The sequence below is a fragment of the Megascapheus bottae genome, chromosome 12 (assembly GCF_031878675.1).
Source record: "Megascapheus bottae isolate mThoBot1 chromosome 12, mThoBot2.hap1, whole genome shotgun sequence".
Taxonomy (NCBI): domain Eukaryota; kingdom Metazoa; phylum Chordata; class Mammalia; order Rodentia; family Geomyidae; genus Megascapheus; species Megascapheus bottae.
In genome coordinates, this window is record NC_143520.1 from 12,695,447 (window position 1) to 12,716,428 (window position 20,982).

General features: G+C 39.0%; 1 protein-coding gene across 2 annotated transcripts in view; it reads left to right on the plus strand.

Annotated features, from left to right (window-relative positions):
- Window positions 1–18,283, plus strand: part of Fastkd1 (FASTK mitochondrial RNA regulator 1) — a 33,003-nt gene extending 14,720 nt beyond the window's left edge. For both annotated transcript variants that reach the window (XM_090342688.1, XM_090342689.1), the window contains 8 exons: window positions 1,971–2,454; window positions 3,498–3,612; window positions 8,479–8,607; window positions 10,420–10,551; window positions 11,223–11,336; window positions 14,051–14,189; window positions 15,486–15,600; window positions 16,466–18,283. In XM_090342688.1, the coding sequence (XP_090198814.1) occupies window positions 1,971–2,454; window positions 3,498–3,612; window positions 8,479–8,607; window positions 10,420–10,551; window positions 11,223–11,336; window positions 14,051–14,189; window positions 15,486–15,600; window positions 16,466–16,561 (1,324 nt within the window). In that variant the 3' untranslated portion in view covers window positions 16,562–18,283. The remainder of the gene's footprint in view (window positions 1–1,970; window positions 2,455–3,497; window positions 3,613–8,478; window positions 8,608–10,419; window positions 10,552–11,222; window positions 11,337–14,050; window positions 14,190–15,485; window positions 15,601–16,465) is intronic.
- The last annotated feature ends 2,699 nt before the right edge of the window (window positions 18,284–20,982 follow it).

Genomic DNA, 20,982 nt, shown 5'->3' on the forward strand with positions numbered 1-20,982 from the left:
TATCCAGTTTTCTACTGAGTTTTTATTAGGCTAGAATGATGTTTTTTTTTTATTAAAGATTTTTATTTTAAGTTAGGGAGACTAAGGATGTAGTTCAATGGTATAGTGCTTTTCTGAGTCCTGGGGTCAATCTCTAGTGCAGGAAAGAAAAAAAGAAAAGATAGAATAGTAACAGATGAGATTCAAATCAGATTGACTTTTACCGCTTCATTGACCATTACTAATTTGATTTTATACTGTGATTTCTTTTTTTTTTTTTTTTTTTGCCAGTCCTGGGCTTGAGCTCTGGGCCTGAGTCCTGTCCTTGGATTTTCTCAAGGCTAGAGCTCTACCACTTGAGCCTCAGCACCACTTCCGGCTTTTTGCTATGTATGTGGTACCGAGGAATCGAACCCGGGTCTTCGTGCATGCCAGGCAAGCACTTTAACCACTAGGCCAAACTCCCGGCCTATACTGTGATTTCTGAAAGCAGTCATGAGTCTGAACTACAGTCAAAATGATTTGCATCATAATAAATAGATATAGCCTGGCTGTGTGGTGGCTCATGCCTCTCATCCTAGCTACTCAGGAGGCTGAGATCTGAGGATCACAATTCAAAGCCAGCCCAGGCACTAAAGATCATGAGACTCTTTTCTGCAATTAACCACTAAAATACCGGAAGTGGTGTGCTGTGGCTCAAGGGGTAGAATGCTAGCCTTGAGCTGAAGAGCTCAGGGACAGACCCCTGGCCCAGAGTCCAAGCCCCACAGCCAACAAAAAGAAACAAATAAAAAGATGCATTTTTATGACTATGAAGGACTTGGACTGAAGAATAAGAACTATTTTATTTATTTGTTTGTTTGTTTGTTTGTTTGCCAGTCCTGGGGCATGAACTCAAGGCCTGGGTACTGTCCTTGGACAATTTTTTTTTTGTGGGTCATGGGGCTTGAACTAGGCCTGGGCGCTGTCCCTGAGGTCTTTAGCTAAAGGCTATAGCTCTACCATTCGAGCCACAGCACCACTTCCAGCTTTCTAGTGGTTAATTGGAGATAGAAGTCTCGTGTTCCTATTTATGTTTCCTGCATGGTTGGGATGGCAGATATGAACCACTGTGTTCAACTGTTCTCAGGCTGACCTCCTATTTTCAGCTTCCTGAATAGCTAGGATTTCACTATGCTATTTGCTGTTTTGACAATTACTGCCTTCATGGTGGGTAAGTTACCATGTGAATTTGGGAAAGGAGGAATAGAGAATCGGTTTATTGGGTATGGATTTTCAGTGTGTATTTGCTGTATGAAAGGAGAAGGTGATCAAGTGATCACAGTGTGTCAGGGCCTTTGCAAAGTCATGCTAGAATCTGATAGCTGTTACCAGAAATTGAACCCAAATCCTTCCTTAGTAGTGGCACAAGAAGCATTGTTTCTTTTTTGTTTCTTCATAAAGAAAAAAAAATCAGAGGTTTCTTTAGGACATCTTAGGATTCTACCATTTAATTTTATGTTTTCCTCATCCATCAGTTATTAATAATAATTGTTCTATGTTTTAATAGTAGATATAATGAAGATTTAATAAATTTAAATTTGTGACTCCATATATATATATATATATATATATTTTTTTTTTTTTTTTTTGTCATGGGGCTTGAACTCTGGACCTGGGTGTTGTCCCTTGAGCTCTTCAGCTCAAGGGGTAGGGCAATAGCCTACCCTTCAAGGCTACTGCCCTACCTCTTGAGCCACAGCAATATATCCTATCATATCCTATTGATAGATATATAGATATGTCTAGTATTTCCGATATTTCTGTTTTCTGGTGGTTAATTGGAGATGAGTCTCACAAACTTAAGTGCCCGGGCTGGCTTTGAATCTTTGAATCTTGATCTCAGCCTCCTGCGTAGCTAGGATTACAGGTGTGAGCCACTGGGTCTGGCTATATTTTGTTTGTTGTTGCTGATATATTAATCTTAATTCTTTTTCTCTCTTTCTTTATAGTTCTTTGAAAGTTAGTGTGACACCAAATGAGGTTTTCATCCTTGTCTGTGCCATTTCCATGCTTCCTTCTCCTCACATAAGTGAAGAGGGGACATCTCGAATCGAAGCTGTTTTACCACAGTGTTGCCTCAGGGAACTGGATGATATTGCCTCATCTGTTTTAAGATGGATTCAGTATGATCGCAAGTGTTTGGCTAGAACTACTGGAAAACAGCTGAAATTACTTCAAAAAATAGATTTTTATGGCCTTCAAAGATTACAACAAAGGAGTTTTGATCTGTTTTGGAAGGAACTTAAAAAAGTAAAAGGAGGTTGGCTTTTTGAATCACTTCTTGAGGAAACAGTTGATACTTTATATCATTCAGTGGATGAAATCAATTACAGGAATGTTTCTGGAATTGCCTCTTTTATTTCTAGAACTCAGTACCTCAGTAGTCTTCTCCTTGACAGAATAGCCTCAGTGGTGGTTCAGCAGATTGAAAAGGTGAAAAATTTAAATGTTATATATTAGTTTTATATATTTGTTAATTTCTACAAACATAATTAAAAAAATCTTAAGTACTTTCAGAAGTTAGAGTTTGAAGTTTAAAAATAAACTCTGGTGTGGATAAAATGGTACAAGCCAGTACCATACTAGTTATTTCGAAGATGGAGATTGGGGAAGTCAAGGTTGAACAGCCTGGATGGGCACAATGATGATGGGTGCCTGTACTCACAGCTACACAGGAAACAAAAATAGAATTGCCTTCCAAGGTAACTTAGTAAAAGTTCCAGACATTACAAAGTACCTAAAAAAAAAAAAGGGCTGGGGGCATGCCTCAAGAGGTAGAGCACATGCTTAACAAGTACAAAGCCCTAAATTCAAATACCAGTTCTACCCCCCAAAAAAAGATGAAAGAAAAAAAAATCTGTTCTGTTTGATAGCTTAGTGCCTGAGAGCTGAGAGTTATATTGAATGAATGAACAATGAGAAATGAACAAAAAGATGAAAAGTAAATGCAAATAACTGGAAAAACCTCTTTATACTTTTTTGTACTGTGTACTGATACAGAAATAAGTGATACTACTTTCTGTTTATTTTCATGAGTAATGATTTCTGGAATGGGATTTTGTATTGAATAATTTGTAGATTATCTGATTTATTCTGCATTATGCTTTTAGAGCTACTCATAAGTCACCACATAAATTATAGCAGGATAAAACAATTAACAGGCATGGGCTGGTTGTTTGGCTTAGTGGTAGAGTGCTTGCCTAGTATGCATGAAGTCCTGGGTTCAATTCCTCGGTACCACATACACAAAAAAGGCGAGAGTGGTGTTGTGGCTCAAGTAGAAAGCCCAAGGACAGTGCTCAGGCCCCAGAGTTCAAGCCCCAAGACTGCCAAAAAAAAAAAAATAAATAACAGGCAGAATAATAAATTTTTCATATAACCTTAGGTATGGTAGAAAACTAAAAAATAATTTGGTTAAATTTTTGTTTCATTTCACTGAAGCTTAAACTATATATTTTTTTGTTCTGTTTATACAGATCCATCCCTTTTCAATCCTTCCTATTCTTCTTCCATTTAGCCTCATGAACTATGATCCACCTCAAAGAGATGAATTTTTTGGAACATGCATTCAGTGCATTAATTCTTACTTAGGTAGGTATATTGAGGGCAAGTGATCCGACATGGAGCAGGTATTTTTTTCTTCAAAAAATGCTTTAAGGGGCTGGGAGTTTGGCCTAGTGGTAGAGTGCTTGCCTAGCATACACAAAGACCCGGGTTCGATTCCTCGGTACCACATACATAGCAAAAAGCCGGAAGTGGTGCTGAGGCTCAAGTGGCAGAATGCTAGCCTTGAGAAAGTCCAAGGACAGTGCTCAAGCCCTGAGCCCAAACCCAGGACTGGCAAAAGAAAAAAAAAATGCTTTAAGTGTTTTACTACTAGAAAAAAAAAGAATAACAATAACAATAATAATAATAATAATAATAATTTTTTAGCATCTGAGAGGAAGAGGCAGGAGGATCATAAGTTTGAAACTAGTATGGATAATGAAGTGAGTACACAGACAAACCCTGCCTCAAAACAACAAGAAGAAAATAAATAATCCTTTTTATGTTGGCTTTAGCAGAAGTAGACAACAAGGAAGAAAATTAGTTTTCATGCTAGAATGAAATGTTTTGAATTGAGTTTGACTTTCAAGGAGTAGAACTTTGTGGAACTTTTCAGACCCAAACTGCTTACTTGTCTGTATCATAATGTGGAAGTGTTACAAGTGAAACATCTGGCCCAGTGGTTCTTCTCACTTTTTCAGTCAACATTCATCATGAACTTCAGGTATTCTCCAGGCTCTGGACATACCAGAGACAGGAACCAGAGAAATTACCACTGGGTTTTGTGGTAGACCACACTGGCTTTGAACTCACCATCTGCTTGCCTGTCTTCACTTCCTGTGCCACTATGCCTGGCTACTAGACTATCATTGTTGAGTTTACTTTTTATAGGAGGGATCCTGGCGTAAATTAGAACACACTCGGTAAAATCTCAAGTTCAAAGTACTTTCTAGAATATTACTTCAGAGTAGATGTGTAGGATGGAGCATAGAGAAGTGGGATGGGCTCAGTTAATGACTTGAATTCAGGTACTGCCTCACTGAGATGTGATTTACCATGGGCTGAATGAAGTGAGGGAGTGAGCCATGCTGTTAGATGAGGAAGAGTGTACTAGGATTAAGGAATGGTAATACCAAATGCTCTGAGGTGAGAGCATCTTTGAGAAGCAGCAGATTCTCTGTCAGGTATAGAGGGAAGTAGGTTGAGCTTAGGAGTTGTTGGAGAGAGAGCCAAAGACTTATTGCCTGGGAACTTTTTGCTATGCATGAAAAGCAAGTCATCTTCAAGCAACAGATGCTTACTGATCATTTCATGTGCACCATTAGGTGCTAGTCTTCATATTAGGGTATATTTGTATACATTTCTATAGACTAGTCCTGGATAAGCCTGTGGAAGATCAGTATCATACAGTAGTTGTATAATTATTAGGTTAGTGAACTTGGTTATTCTTTTGTGAGATTTCTTAGCCAGATAGTATAGTCATGTTTAATTCCACTGTACCTGTAAAGACAAGAAAAACAGGCTAGAATATCATCATGCATGTGCCTGTGTGTCATCCACTTAAATTTTAGTAATACATCTGTTTTTAGAAAGAGGAGACTTGAAGCATACCTGTTGTACTATCTGTACTATCCTGGTTGTTCAATCAGTTGTTAATCAAAAGGAAAGAAAGTTTATCTCTCATCCCCTAAAGATGTACTTAGAGACTTATAAGTTAGATTTTTTATTTATTTATTTTTTTGCCAGTCCTGGGCTTTAGCTCAGGGCCTGAGCACTGTCCTTGGACTTTCTCAAGGCTAGAGCTCGACCACTGAGCCTCAGCACCACTTCCGGCTTTTTTTTTTTCTATGTATGTGGTACTGAGGAATCGAACCTGGGTCTTCATGCATGCTAGGCAAGCACTTGAACCACTAGGCCAAACTCCCGGCCCCAATTAGATTTTTTTTTAACTGAAGAATACAAGAGGAAATTTAATTTATTTATTGACTTAATGATAGTGTTAAAAATTCTTGTTAGGAGAACTGAACTTGAGTGCAAATTTTCTACCATTTAAGCTATACCCCTCAACTATGAAAAATTATTAGAGACTTTTTTTTTTGCCAGTCCTGGTGACTAAACTCAGGCCTGAGCACTGTCCTTGGGCTTTCTTCAAGGCTAGTGCTCTACCATTTGAGCCATAGCCCCACTTCTGGCTTTTCTATGTATGTGGTACTGAGGAATCGAACTTGGGTCCGAGTCTGGGTTCCGCTGCTTGCTGTGCTGGTCTGCACTGGTTCCTGCGTCTGGCTTCTGCCGCTGGCTGGCCTGGTCCTATGCTGGTTTCGTTGGGGCTACCCGGCCTGGTGCCCTCTGCTGCCGCGAAGGGTGGGGGAGGGGTCGTCGAGTTTCGAATTCGTTGAGAAAGTTGGATGTTAGCTTTATCTGGATTTCTTTTCCGGATTGAGTCCTCTTTTACTTCTTGTGTTTGTTGTGGATTTCTTAAGGTAGTTGGCTAGTGGGACTCCCTGGTTCTCTCTTTCTGTGGGAGAGAGCTAGGCAGCGTCCCTACTGTCTCGGGGCCATCTTCCGTCCCCATATTGCGATCTTTATTAAATAAACTTAACAACAACAAAAATCCAAAAAGAAGATCTAAGCATAGTGGCTTACAACTATATTACCTCAACTACATGGAAGATAGAGATTAGGAGAATTGAAATTGGAGGCCAGCCCAGGCTAAAATTTTATAGTACTCCATCTCAACCAGTAGCTAGGCATGCTGATGTAATCTTGTCATCCCAGCTTAGCAGGAGATCTAAATAGGATTACATCATTACTGGCTAAGCAGAATGATGCAGCCCTATTTGAAAAGTAATTTAAACAAAAAGAGATGGCTAGAAGTTCACGTGGTAGAGTCTTAAAAAGCTATGTTTAGATCCTAGTGCCTCTGCCTGCCCCCTAAAAAAAAGGGGGAAGATTTAATGTTGTATTCTCTGACTTTTGTAAGACTATACATGCCAGTAGGCCATTTTGTTGGCTCCTTCCTTCACATCAGAAATGTCTTGGATGAGGCAAATCAGGGAAATTTTAGGCATGAGATGTCTGTAATGCTGTTAGATAACAGGTAATAAGGAAAGTATAAGTGAGACCTGAACTTCAAATATGAGTGCTTAGTCTGGAGTCCTGAGATTTCCATAGATCAACACAAGGTACTAGAGCTAGGCTTCCTGAGTGAAATCCCATACCCTGATCCAAAGCAAATCATTTAATCTCCCTATGTGCTTTATAAAGCAAGTATTATACTTGTTCCTACTGTGCAGAGAAATGAGGCTGAAGCCAGGCTCACACCAGTAATCCTAGATCTGAGATCTTGGTTCAAAACCAGCATAGGAAGAGAAGTCTGTGAGATTCTGATCTCCAATTAACCAACAAAAAAGTGGTGTGTGGAGATGTGGTTCAGTAGCAGAGTGCTGGCTTTGAGCAGAAAAGCTAATCATGACTGTGATTCTGTGAGTTCAAGGCCCAGTACTGGCACACACATAAAAGAGATAAAAATGAGCATGTGTATTTATCTGTATTGCTTACAGTGGTACCTTCCACTCTGGGCACTGTTATGCTATCCAGACATAGATATTACAACCACTTCTACTCTTACATCACTGTCCTTTGGATTCATATTTTTTTTCTCAAGACAGTTCTCCCCCCTCCAATCCTGGGCTTGAGCTCAGGGTCTGAGCATTGTCCTTGGACTTTCTCAAGGCCAGGGCTCACCACTTGAGCTTCAGCACCACTTCTGGTTTTTTTCTATGTATGTGGTACTGAGGAATTCAACCTGGGTCTTTATGCATGCTAGGCAAGCACTCTACCACTAGGCCAAACTCCCGGCCCCTCAAGACAGTTTTAAAAGCTTTTTTTTTGCTGTTGTTTCTTTCTTTTTTTTTTTTTAATTTTATTTATTTATTTTTCAGTTTTTTTTCACATATACAGATTATTTTTAAGTTGTAAATTCCTTTGTGTATGGAAGACTTGGCAGTCTACCTATGTATGTACATTTATTGATGTTTTTCCCTTTAAATATATTTCTTCCATGAAACAATCATACACAGAAAAGAGCCAAATATATCTCTTAAAATACTAAAATAATGAAATTACTTTGAAAATTCAGTTATTGTGTTCATTACAAACAGGATCCTATTACTATATAGATAAATTTTATTTTTTATTGTCGTGGTTACAGTTACATTCGCCAGATAGTAGGTACAATACTTCACACATTGATATCCTTTCTGATGGTTTTAATAGAAAGATTGGGAGAGAGTGAGAGAAGGGGTGACATTATCCAAAAAGAAATGTACTCTTTACCCGACTTATGTAACTAACTCCTCTGTATATTACCTTTATAATAACAATAAAAATTAAAAAACACACTTTTAAAATTTTTTATTTTGCCAGTCCTGGGGCCTGAGCACTGTTCTTGGGCTTTCTCAAGGCTAAAGCTCTACTACTTGACCCATAGCACCACTAATGGCTTTTTCTATGTATGTGGAACCCAGGAATTGAACTATGGTCTTTGTGTATGCTAGGCAAGCACTCATCATGACTAGGTCAAACTCCCATTCCTAAAACAAACTTTAATAGCATAGTAGTATCAGTAGCATTTGTTTTACATTAGAATGACAGTTGTAGTTTACATGAATTGATCCACTCAGATAGTCAGCACTCAGATAAAGTGTTGTGCCTTTTTTTCTGTCTCCTCTCTTATTCTTTACCCAATAAAATTAGTCTCTTAGCTACTATTCTCATTTATAACATTGTCAGTGCTTGGTTTTTATCATTCTTTAAAAAAAAAAACCCCAAAACTTACGTGATCAAATATTTTAATGATGTTTATGAGATATTGGTACATTATAAATTTTTTGTAATTTTGTTTTTTAGGTATATTGGATCCTCTTGTATTAGTATTTCTTGGTTTGTCTTTGTCCAGTCTTGGATATTTTCCAGAAGAACTGCTGAAGACAATTTTTAATATCAAATTTTTAGCCAGATTCGATTCTCAACTTGAAAGTAGGTATCTATGTTTTATTTTTTATTTATTTATTTATTTTCCAGTCCTGGGCCTGAACTCAGGGCCTGAGCACTGTCCTTGGACTTTCTGAAGGCTAGAGCTCTACCACTTGAGCCTCAGCACCACTTCCGGCTTTTTTGTATGTATGTGGCACCAAGGAATCAAACCTGGGTCTTCGTGCATGCTAGGCAAGCACTTTAACAACTAGGCCAAACTCCTGGCCCTATGTTTTATTTTTTTTAAATATTTTATAACCAAGGTTCAGTTCCCTTTCTCTCTCTCTCTCTCCCTCTCTCTCTCTCTCTCTTTATGTATCTATATCTATCTATATATATTATATATATATTTTTTTTTTTGACAGTGCTAGGGCTTGAACTCAGGCCTTCAACACTGTCCTTGAGTTTTCCAAAGCCAGTGCTTTGAGTTTTCCAAAGCCAGTGCTCTACCACTTGAGCCACAGCATCATTTCCAGATTTTTCTGTGTATGTGGTACCAAGGAATCGAATCTAGGGCATGCTGCATGGTAGGCAAGCATTACCATTAGGCTGCACTCCTGGCCCCAGTTCTCCTTATCTTAAGGACTTACATGCTAGTAACTTTTATTTTGCTTTGTTAGTCCCAGGGCTTGAACTCAGGGCTTGGCGTGGTCCCTGAGCTTCTTTTACTCAATGCTAGTGCTCTCCCATTTGAGCCACAGCAACACTTCTGAATTTATTGATGATAAGCACCTGTAGACTTTCCTGCCGGGGCTGGCTTATCTTCACATCTCAGTCTCTTGGATAGGTATGAGCCACTGTCACCCAGTGTACCTTTTTTTTCCCTCTTCATAACAGTGTATCATGATTGGCTGGAGGAATATAGTTTAGTGATAAGAATACTTGTCTCTCATATATGCATGTATACCAGCACTGGGTTTTTTTTTTTTTTTGCTGGTATCAGAGCTTGAACTCAGGAGTCTTGGCCTTCTTTTCATGCTTGGCTTGCTTGTCATTGGTCTACACTCTGCTACTTGATCAATGCCTCTAGCCTACGTTTGTTGTTGTTGTTTTTGCTAGTTTTGGCTTGATCTTGAACCCAGGGCTTCATGTATGCTAGGCAAGTACTCTACCACTAAACCACATTCCCAGCCATTTTGCTTTCTTTTGTCATGATAGGGCTTGATCTTAAGACCTTATGCTTGCTAGGCAGGTACTTTGCTATATCCTCAGTTTTTAAAAGCATAGTAGTTTTACAACTCATATAATTCATTAGAAATAGTGTAAAAAGTTGGTTTTAACTATACTACTTAATGTATTAATTTCAAAATGTAAAGCATTTATGTACATGAAAAGTGATTTTTGGCCAGGAATTTGGCCTAGTGGTAGAGTGCTTGCCTAGCATGCATGAAGACCCGGGTTCAATTCCTTGCTATCATAGAAGTGGTGCTGTGGCTCTAGTGGCAGAGCTCTAGCCTTGAGGAAAAACCCAAGTACAGTGCAAGCCCCAGGACTGGTTAAAAAAAAGTGATTTTATAATTTGAATATTAAAATATTAAGCCAAACTGGGGATCAATGTCTTTGGGGCCGGGAGCATGCCTAGTGGTAAGGTGCTTGCCTAGCATGCACAAAGCCCTGGGTTTGATTCCTTGGTATCACATATATAGAAAAAGCTGAAAGTGGTGTTGTGGCTCAAGTGATAGAGCTCTATCTAGCCTTGAGAAAGTCCAGGGGGCAGTGCCCAGGCCCTAAATTCAAGCCCCAGACTGGAAAAAAAAAGTTGTCTTTGCTATTTCTAAGTTACCTACATCCTTATTATTTTATTTTTAATTTTAGTTTTAGGTTCATCTCTACGGACAAAGGCCCAGTTTCGTCTAATGGAGTTAAATAGAGCAGTCTGCCTTGAGTGCCCTGAATTGGAAGTTCCATGGTTTCATGAACGTTTTTGCCAACAATATTTTAATAAAGGTTTGACTTTTCTTTTTAGCAAGAAAGAGTTTAATTCTAAAATAAATTATTAGACCTAAGTATAAACATTGTTTCCCAGAGATCCATGCCCTGTTGAAATTTTTAGGTAGGATTTGGGTTATAGGAATTTCTTTTCTCTTTTTCTCTCTCCCTCTCTCCCTCTCTCCTCCTCCCTCCCTCTCTCCATCTCTCCCCTCTCCCTCTCCCTCCTCCTTTCCTCTCTCTCTCTCTCTCTTCCTTCCCTCTCCTCTTTCTCTCTCCCTCCCTTCATCGCCCCCTGCTCTTTCTCTGTCTGTCTATTTTTCTGTTTTTTTCTCTCTGTCTCCCTTCCCTCCCTCTTTCCTCTCTCTTTCTCCCTCCCCTCACCCCCTCTACTCTTTGTCTGTTTTTTTCTTTCTTTGTTTCCTTCTTTCTTTCTTTGACCTAGGTTGTCCCTCTTATCTAGGTGCCTACTTGCTGGGATTAGTCCCACAGCTGGAATACCCTAATTAGCATATTAAACCTTCTTTTTGAGAGCAAACACTTGTCTTTTGCTAAATTTAGTGCTTTACATATAGTATTACACTGAAGCACTAATGGGGATTAGCAATCTTCATTTTTCAGTTTGTAGAATTAGAATGATCATCATTCAAAAAACATTCAGTAGACTAATTATTTCTCCTTTCTTGAAGATATTGGCAATATGAATTCAGCACAACAAGAGATTTACAGAATGTTAGCAGACATACTAGGAGGAGTCAATTATGTGAAAGCTTCCATTCTTTCTCCTTACTACTACACAATTGGTAAGTTGTTAGTAGATAATTGGTTGCTTTCAGATGACCAGACTAACTTGAATAGACTCGTCTAATCAATTTGAATTTTAAAAAGAAAAGTTTAAAATTTATTTTAAAAATTGCTATAAAATTCCCAGACAAAATTAGAGCAGTACATTGTTTTGTTATCTTTTATGCTAGAACCAATACATATTCATTGTATATAGAAAATACAGGAGAGTAAAAAGAAGACAAAAGCACAGAAAATAACTTGTCCTAAAGTAATACATGTAATTAGTACTTAAAGTAGGATTATTAAATCCCAGGCCTATCAGAATTGCAATTCATATATGCTAATTCTCATTTTTGTGAGCATTATTGTTATGTGAAATATGTATAAACCTTTAAAATTAAGATTTAATTGGCCTGTTTGTGTACAGGAATATGGTATGGCTAAAACAACATACAGTTCTTAATCATGGTTAGTTAATTAATTAGTTGTGATTAAGAACTGTGGATTAGGTCCTGGGTGTAGGTTGTGGTAAGATGCTTGCTTAGTATGTTCAACACACTGGGTTTAATCTAAGGGAAAAAATCAAAACAGCAGTAGCAACAAAAAACTATAGGTTCAGGGCCAGGAGTTTAGCCTAGTGGTAGAGTGCTTGCCTAGCATGCACAAAGACCCAGGTTCGATTCCTTAGTATCACGTACATAGAAAAAAGCCAGAAGTGGTCCTGAGGCTCAAGTGGTAGAGCTCTAGCCTTAAAGTCCAAGGACAGTGCTCAGGCCCTGAGCTCAAGCCTAGGACTGCCCCCCCCCCCCCAAAAAAAGCTATAGGTCTGAAGCATTGCTTAGACTATTAAAACCAAAAATATACTTATGGGGAAAGATGAGTGGTAGAGTGCTTGCTTAGCATATGCAACATCCAGATTTCTATCTCTAGCCTGTGGTCATCAGGTTGTTTGTTGTGTAAGTCCTGTGTCTGTTTCCCATATGGCATTTTAAGCATTGTATCCTGTGTGGCAGAGGGGAAAGAGGGCTAGTGTGTACCCTTCAACTTTTTTTTTTTTTTTTTAAATCAGATTGCTAATGCTAATATTAGGGGCTCTGCCCTCACAACTTAGTCACCTCCTAAAGGCCTGACCTTTTACAACCAGCACACTGGTGATTAAGATTCAATATGTGAATTTAGGGAGGGAGCATTCAGGTTATAGCACTTTGAAACTACTTTGCCAGTCCTATGGTTTGAAATCAGGACCTGGATACCATCCCTGAGCTTCTTTGTGCTCAAGGCTATGCTCTGCCAGTTGAGTCACAGTACCACTTCTGACCCTTTCTGAGTTATTTATTGAAGATAAGAGTCTCACGGACTTTCCTGCCCAGGCTGGCTTTGAACCATGATCATTCATGGTCTCAGCCTCCTGAGTAGCTAGGATTATAGGCGTGAACCACTGGTGCCTGGCAGACTTTGTTAATATTTTGTACACCAACAAATACATTTATTGAACATAGTTTTTAATGTCTACAGGACTGTGCTATGACTGAATTATATATAAAGACACCATAATTAAGCCTATTAAATTGTGTGAAAAAGGGGGAGGAGGGAAAGAATAAACAAAGGGATGAACTTGATCAGAGTACACTGTACACATGTATAGAATCATTACAACAAGACACACATGCATTCTAATGTGTTTTGGTAAAAAAATTAGATTAAAATTTAAAACCCCACAAAATATGAAAACTATTGCAGCAAAAAAATTTTGTTAGTTTATGTACAAAATAAACATGCTTAAATCTTTGCTTTTGATAGTTTTAGCTTCCTCCAACTGTTATCAAGATATATGAAAATATTAAAGCTAGACTTTTTTTTTTTTTTTTTGGAGACAGTCTCACAGTGTAGACCAAGCTAACCCAAACTGGAGACCTCAACTTCCCAAGTTCTGCAGTTATAGCTGGGTGCTACCACATCAGGCTTAAACTAATATTTTTCTTTTTTGGCTGCCAGACTTGGGGCTTGAACTCTGACCCTCAATGCTATTCCTGAGCTTTTGTGCCCCAACCGAGTACTTTACCATTTTGAGCCACAGCACTATTCTGGCCGTTTGGTAGTTAATTGCAGATTAGAGTATCATGGACTTTTTTGCCCAGATACTTTTTACTATGATCCTCAGATCTCAGACTTCTTGGTAGCTAGAATTACAGGTGTGAGCCACCAAACTAAGCTAAAAAGAAAATTTTAAAATATGATATTAAATGGTATAGTTATTTTCATATATTCATTGTTTATGAATGCTCATTGGTAAGATTTTACTGATTGATTTTCAAGGACAGGTATCAATGGACCAGATCTTACAAAATAAGTTGGATAACTGAGGAGGTTAATCTTTTTTTATGTGTGTGTGTGTGTGTGTGTGTGTGTATGTGTATGTGTGTGTATATGTGTACATACATATTTTTGTCTCAAGTTTTTTCCTATAAGAATGTATTAATTGTCCAGGCACAGGTGGCTCACGCCTGTAATCTTAGCTACTCAGGAGGCTGAGATCTGAGAATCACAGTTCAAAGCCAGTCTGGGGCAGGAAGGTCCATCAGATTCTGATCTCCAATTAACCACTAGAACTGGAAGCTCAAAGTTGTACAGCGCTAGCCTTGAGTGAAAGAGCTCAGGGACAGCGCCCTGAGTTTAAGCCCTACCACCACCATCACCAACAAAAAAGAACATCAGTTTTCTATTCTTTAAGGTTTTGAGTGTATCTTGGATAAAAGAAAAAGACCTCTTCCTTATGGAAACCGTAATGTAACAATGGAGAAACTACCAGGCAAATACTGGGAACTAAGTACCCAAATTGTTGGATCAGAGCTTCCACCAGGAGCTGAAAGGTAATTGATCTCTCAGTTTCAGGTTTTATTTAACTATTAAATCTGGCATTTGGTTATGACCTTAGTTATTAAGGAGCTTAGTTATTATAGAGCTCATGAAGTCTGCTTGTGTATTTTAGCCTTCTCTCTGCCTCCTGACTCATTATTCACCTTTACCTGTCCAAAGCCTAGCAGCTTCTCCATTTGAAGTGCTTACCTGCTTGTCCTCTGGTAGAAGGAAATCCTGTTATCTTCCTTTTTGTTCCCAAACCTCTACTCTCTGATATCCCTTAGCCATCTTCTAGTGTGCATTGGTTGTGTACCACATATGTTCCCAGTTGACTTAATGCTGTGTTGCTTTATCTCTATGTGTAAATCTGTTATGTGGAGAACACATGTATGTTTTTAGACAAAGAATCAAATGAAAGTAGGGAGATGGTTTACTATAATTTGTTTTAAATAAATTGGTGTGATCGCTATTTTTTTCAGTAGAAAATAATTTGGTGCAGCTGGATGCCAGTGTCTCATGCCTGTAATCCCAGCTACTTAGGAGGCTGAGATTTGAGGATCACAATTCAAAGCCAGCCCGGCACAAAAGTACATGAGACTCTTATCTCCAATTAGCCATCAGAAAAACTGGAAGTAGTGCTGTGGCTCAAAGTAGTAGAGCACTAGCCTCAAGCTGAAGAGCTCAGGGTCAGCACCCAGGCCCAGAGTTCAAGCCCCATGACTGACAAAAAGGAAGGAAGAAAGGAAGGAAATAATTAGGTGCACTCATTTATATATTTGTTTGGCTTTTTAAAAAATTTAGCTTATAAAGATGCATTCATAGCCAGGTGCATGGCTCAAGCCCATATTCCTAGTTACTTGGGAGGCAGAGATGGAAATAGTGGATTGAGGGTAGCCTGGGTATAAAAGTTCCTTAGACTCCATCTAAATTAGGCAAATGTCTGATATATGAGTTAACCAGTTATAGGAGAAACACAATGGCTGGGCAGCGTGGTGCACACCTTTTATCCTTAGCAACCCCAGGAAAGCAGATCATAGCCCAGGAATGATCATGGGCAAGAAGCAAGACTACCTTGGAAATAATCAATACAAAAAGGGACCGGAGATGTGGTGCAAATGGTAGAGAAGCTGCTAGGCAGGAATGAGGCTCTAAATTAAATCCACATACTTTTCCCAACAAAAAAAGAAAGAAAGAAAAGAAATGAAAAGAAAAAAAAAGGTGCATTCTTATTCCTGAAAGGCTTGTAATTATACATTTTCTCATGTTTGCTTTTAGAAGTAAATGCTTATTTTTAAAATCTTATTTAGGATTGCTTTTGAGTTTCTGGATTCAAGAGCTTTTTGTAAAAATATCCCTCACATAAAAGGAAAATCTGCTATGAAAAAACGACATCTGGAAATTTTGGGCTATCACGTCATTCAGGTATGAAATATATAACTCAGCCTATAGAAAATCTGACAATTAGGTGCAGTGGTACAGGCACTGGGGAGACTGAGGCAAGAGGAACAAACATTTGAAGCCAGCCAGGGCTACATTTTAAGACTGTCTCAAAAAAGAAAATAAAAAAGAAAGCAGACAAGGACTGTCATGGTGTCTCATTCCTTCCCGCAATCCTGGATTCTGGAAAGATAGAGATCAGGTAGATCACAGTTTGAGACCAGCCTGGGAAAAACATTAAAAAGACTGTCCTACCTCAGTAAATGGTACTATCCCAGCTTCTTGGAAAGCCATAGATGGGAAGATTACAGTCTGAAGCCTTCCCAGGGCAAAAAACTAAGACTCTACTCAAAAAGTAACTGAAACAGAAAGGGCTGGAGGCATGGCTCAGGTAGTAGAGCCATTGCCTAGCAATCATTAGGCCAAATTTAAAACCCCACTATGGCAGAAAAAATGAGAGTTGAACCAGACAAAAAGCCCAAACATTGACTATATACTTGGCCTCAACTTGAAGATCTAAGAATTGTCATTTTTAATGTTAAAATGGGCTACTTTAAAATACCTCTGAAACAGATATCTTTTTGTTCTTAATAGAATAAGAAAAAAAATCCTCATTTGTTTTATTGTCTTTTGAAAAATCTGTTGAGACCTTGGAGTGTAGCCTAGTGGTAGAGTGCCCACCTAGCATGCATGAAGCTGTGGGTTCAATTCCCTGGTACCACATACAGAAAAAGCCAGAAGTGGCACTGTGGCTCAAGTGGCAGAGCACTAGCCTTGTTGTTGTTTGTTCCTGTTATTTTTTTGTAGCTGCTTTAAAACTTGGATTCAAACTATATTATTTATTTTCCAGATCCCTCATTTTGAATGGAACTCTATGGCAATGTCCAAAAAGGAAGCCCGGATAAAATACCTGAGAGAACATATATTCGGAACAGATAGATCATGATTGTAGGTTTTATTTAAAATGAGTTATAGTATGCCACATTTGTATTTGTTTTAATTGACTAGACTCAATTAAAAAATTATAGGTGTACATACCCTGAGATGGGAACATGTCTGGTGTATTTGAGAATAGCAAGGATTCATTGTGGCTGGAGCAGAACAAGTGGATGGTGGACAGGAGGATAATAAAAAGTAAGAGGTAGCAATTAAGAATGCGCTGTCAACTCTGAAGATGGCAGGGTTCCATCACTCTGGTTGTCCTAACTTCAGTGGAGCATTTGAAAGAAAGAAATGAATGGTAGCCATTAATCCTGGATGGTGTCTTGAAGAGAGTAGTAGCAGGGGAGGTGATAAAGAAGAGTCAAATTTGTAAATGAATTTTGAGTTGGCTTTGAACTGTGATCATATCTCAGCCTCCTGAGTAGCTAGGATTGTAGGTATAAACCACTAGCACTGGGCTTCTGCTTCTTTTCATGTAGTTTCAGTGTATTCCAAAGTCCCTAACCTAGGACTTGAGCTCAGGGCCTGAGTGCTGTCCTTGGGCTTTCTCAAAGCTAGAGCTCTACCACACTTGATCTACAGCACCACTTCCAGCTTTTTCTATGTATGTAGTACCGAGGAATTGCACTCCTGGCTTTGTGCATGCTAGGCAAGCACTCTGCCACTAGGCCAAACTCCTGACCCTCTGTAAATAAATTTTGAAAGTACAGAATTTGCTCATTGATTATGAAAGAAAAGAGTCATGAATAATTCTAAATTTTTGTTCTGGCAATTAAGGACACCACTGTCATTAAAGGAAATAGGGATGCCTATGGGAAGAGTAATATGAGAGATGGTCTAGGGTCCAGGAGGATTGTGAGCTCTTGTTTTTTAAACAATTAAGTACAAAATGATTTAAGAGTTGAGTTTGGAGGTCAGGGAAAGGCCCAGGTTCCAGATATAAATCTGAAAGTTGTCATTGGCATTTAATGCTGCAAGGCTGGAAGAAACCACCTAGGATATGAATAGAGAATAGGGTAAATATAAGAGAGAGTGCTGGTGGGCCTTCTAACATTAAAAGGTCAGGAAAGAAGTTTGGAACTACTGGCTCATGTCTCTAATCCTAATTACTTGAGAAATGGGATGCCAGCTCAGACAGAAGAGTTCATGAGATCCCCTTCTCAATCCATAGTTGGGTGTACTGGTATGTGCTTATCATCTCAAGCTATGTGAGAGAGAAGGAATGAGTTTTCTTCTAAAGCAAAGAAATAGGGTGGTAGCTTAAATGGATCAATTTTTTTTTTTTTTTTTTTTTTTTGTGGGTCATGGGCTTGAACTTGCCTGGGCACTGTCCCTGAGCTCTTCAGCTCAAGGCTACCACCCTACCCTTGAGCCAAAGCTCCACTTCCATTTTCTGGAGGTTAACTGGAGATAAGAGTCTCAGGTCCTTTTGTGCCCGGGCTGGCTTTGAACCTTGATCCTCAGATCTCAGCCTCCTGAGTAGCTAGGATTATAGGTGTGAGCCACCACCCTGTGAATGGATCAAACCTGACCTAGTTTAATCCTTCAGTGTTGAAGGGATGATTTTCTCTGACATCCAACACATTCATAATAAAAGTTATAATTCATAATAAAAGTTACTGAGAATCAACTATGTTAATTAGAGATAAGAGTCTCATAGACTTTCCTGCCTGGGCTGGCTTTGAACCTCATGAATAGCTAGGATTACAGGCATGAACCACCGGCACCTGGCTTCTGATTTTCTTTTTTTTTTTTTAAATATAAATTCCACTGTGAATTTATATTCTTAAAAAATAAATATAAATTCCATTTTGAATTTATGTCCCTATATATAGGATGTCGAAATCCAATTATCAAAAAAGGGATGTGTTAATTTGGCCTGACATAATACTATGGATTCTGTGGTGTGAGCAAGAGTACTTACTTTCACAGTTCTAGGGGTTGGAAAGGCCCGGATCAAGGTGCTGGTAGATTCTGTGACTATCTTGTCATGACAGCCCTTTTGTATTTTTTTTTTTTTGCCAGTCCTGGGCTTGAGCTCAGGGCCTGAGCACTGTCCTTGAACTTTCTCAAGGCTAGAGCTCTACCACTTGAGCCTCAGCACCACTTCCGGCTTTTTTTCTATGTATGTGGTACCCAGGAATCGAACCCGGGTCTTCATGCATGCTAGGCAAGCACTTTAACCACTAGGCCAAACTCCCAGCCTTCTTTTGTATTCTTACACAGAAGCAGCTACAGAGCTGCCTGGCCTACTTGTGACTCAATGACTCTCACAGCTCTATCCTCAGGACCTCTGAAGTACTTGTTTTAAATACCAGTGGCTTTGCCATGACATGAGTCCTGATAATGATTTGTACGTGAGTGAAGCTCATAAAACCTTTTGTGAAAAATATAGTAGTAAGTGGAAGAAAGATACCGTCTTATAGTAACATCCTTCTTGAATTTCCTCATGATAGTCACTTATATTGGAAGATACACTAAATTCTAAATGACCAATTGTCCCATTTACCTGAATGTTCCACTTCTCAAGCAAATGTCCTCAAAATAAGTTAAACTGTTGTACTATGCGGCTTTTAGAATAAAGTAATTATACTATTTATGTCCACTAATTTATATCCATTATATCCAAAAGACAATTTTTTTTTTTTGGTTGGTCATGGGGCTTGAACTCTGGGCCTTGAGCTGTCCCTGAGCTGAAGCTCAAGGCTAGTGCTCTACAACTTTGAGCTACAGTGCCACTTCTGTTTTTCTGGTGGTTAATTGGAGAAGAGTCTCATGGACTTTCATGCATAGGCTGGCTTTGAACTGAGATCCTCAGATCTCGACATCCTGAGTAGGGTTATAGATGTGAGCCACAGGAACCAGACAAGATAATTTTTGTAAGTTGGTACTAGTGGTGCATACTAACAGACAATATTTTTGTCTTTTGTATATAAATAATGGACATAAATTTTCATGTACTTTAAGTATTTGGAAGCCTTGATTAAATGACCCTGGCACATCTTATATTTATTGTTATGTCTCTTATTCTCATTTTGTAGGCCTGCCAGACTGAAATGGTTTTCTTGAGAGCTTGTTTGGAAATTTTAGTAGGGGAGTATAGCTACTTGTATACTTTTTTTATTGAGAAACTTTATTAAAGAATTTATTAACATTGATTTTTACATCATATTTCAAATGTCATGTTTAAGCTACTTGTACACTCTTGACTGAAGATGTGGGGTTGTTAGGGGGAGGTTGCCCTTATTTTTTGCCAGTCCCAGGCCTTGAACTCAGGGACTAAACACTGTCCTTCAGCTTTCTCAAGGCTAGAGCTCTACCCCTTGAGCCATAGCACCATTTCTGGCTTTTTTCTGTCTATGTGGTGGTACCAAGGAATCAAACCCCGGTCTTTGTGCATGCTAGGCAAGCCAAACTCCCAGCCCCTGGCTGCCCTCTTTACTCAAGCATGCAGCTTACCTGGGGTGTTGGGGAAGGGATGAAGATATTTGCCTAGCTAACCAAATCAAGTTTGGTGATCAAAAGATGACAGATGTGTCAACCACATGCTCCTTTCATCCTAATATGTATATATGCACACATACATAATCTGGTGATTTTTAGTGTATAGTCAGAACATTTTTATCACTTCCCCTCACCACCCCCAAAGAAACACTGTATAAAGAATTTCCTGTCTACCTAGGTCAATATTCTCTCCCCCAAACAATTTCCTGACTTTTTTTGTGTGTATGTATGTGCCTTTCTTGGTTTTAACTGAAGGCCCGGGCACTGTCCCTGAGGTTTTTTGCTCCAGTTAGAACTCTACCACTTGAGCCACAGCTCCTCTTGTGGCTCTTTTGAGATAAGAGTTTCCCTAGCTTTCCTTCCTGGGCTGCCTTTGAACCTAGATCTTCAGATCTCAGCCTCTTGAGAAGCTAGGATTACAGGTGTAAACCACCTATGATACACTTCTTTAGTGCTTACCTTTCAAGACTGCCCTTCCTCCCCTAGAGACAGGTATGTAGTCTAGGCTGGCTCAAACTCATGATCCTTCTGGTTCTGCTTCCTGAGTGCTGGGTCACCATTAACTGTCTATAGGCATCACTTGCTACTGTTTGCTCCTCTTAATATTTGGACTGTGGAACTTGCATACAGTTACCTATCTTTGGGATTTGTTGTATATTCGTGGTACAATTGATGTTTCCTCCCCCCTCCCATCCTTCTTTTTATTCATCTCCCTCTGCATTTCTTTCTTCCTTTCTTCCCTTCTTTGTTCTCTCCTTCCTTCTTTCTTCCCCCCACCTTTTTTTTTTTTTTTTGTCTAGGACCAGGACTCAAACTTTATACATAACCCTTTTGTTCACTGGCTGGCCCTCTATCAATGGAACAATGCCTCCAACTGCCCTTCCATTTTTATGAGCTCAGGCTGGCCTTGACTTTGTGATC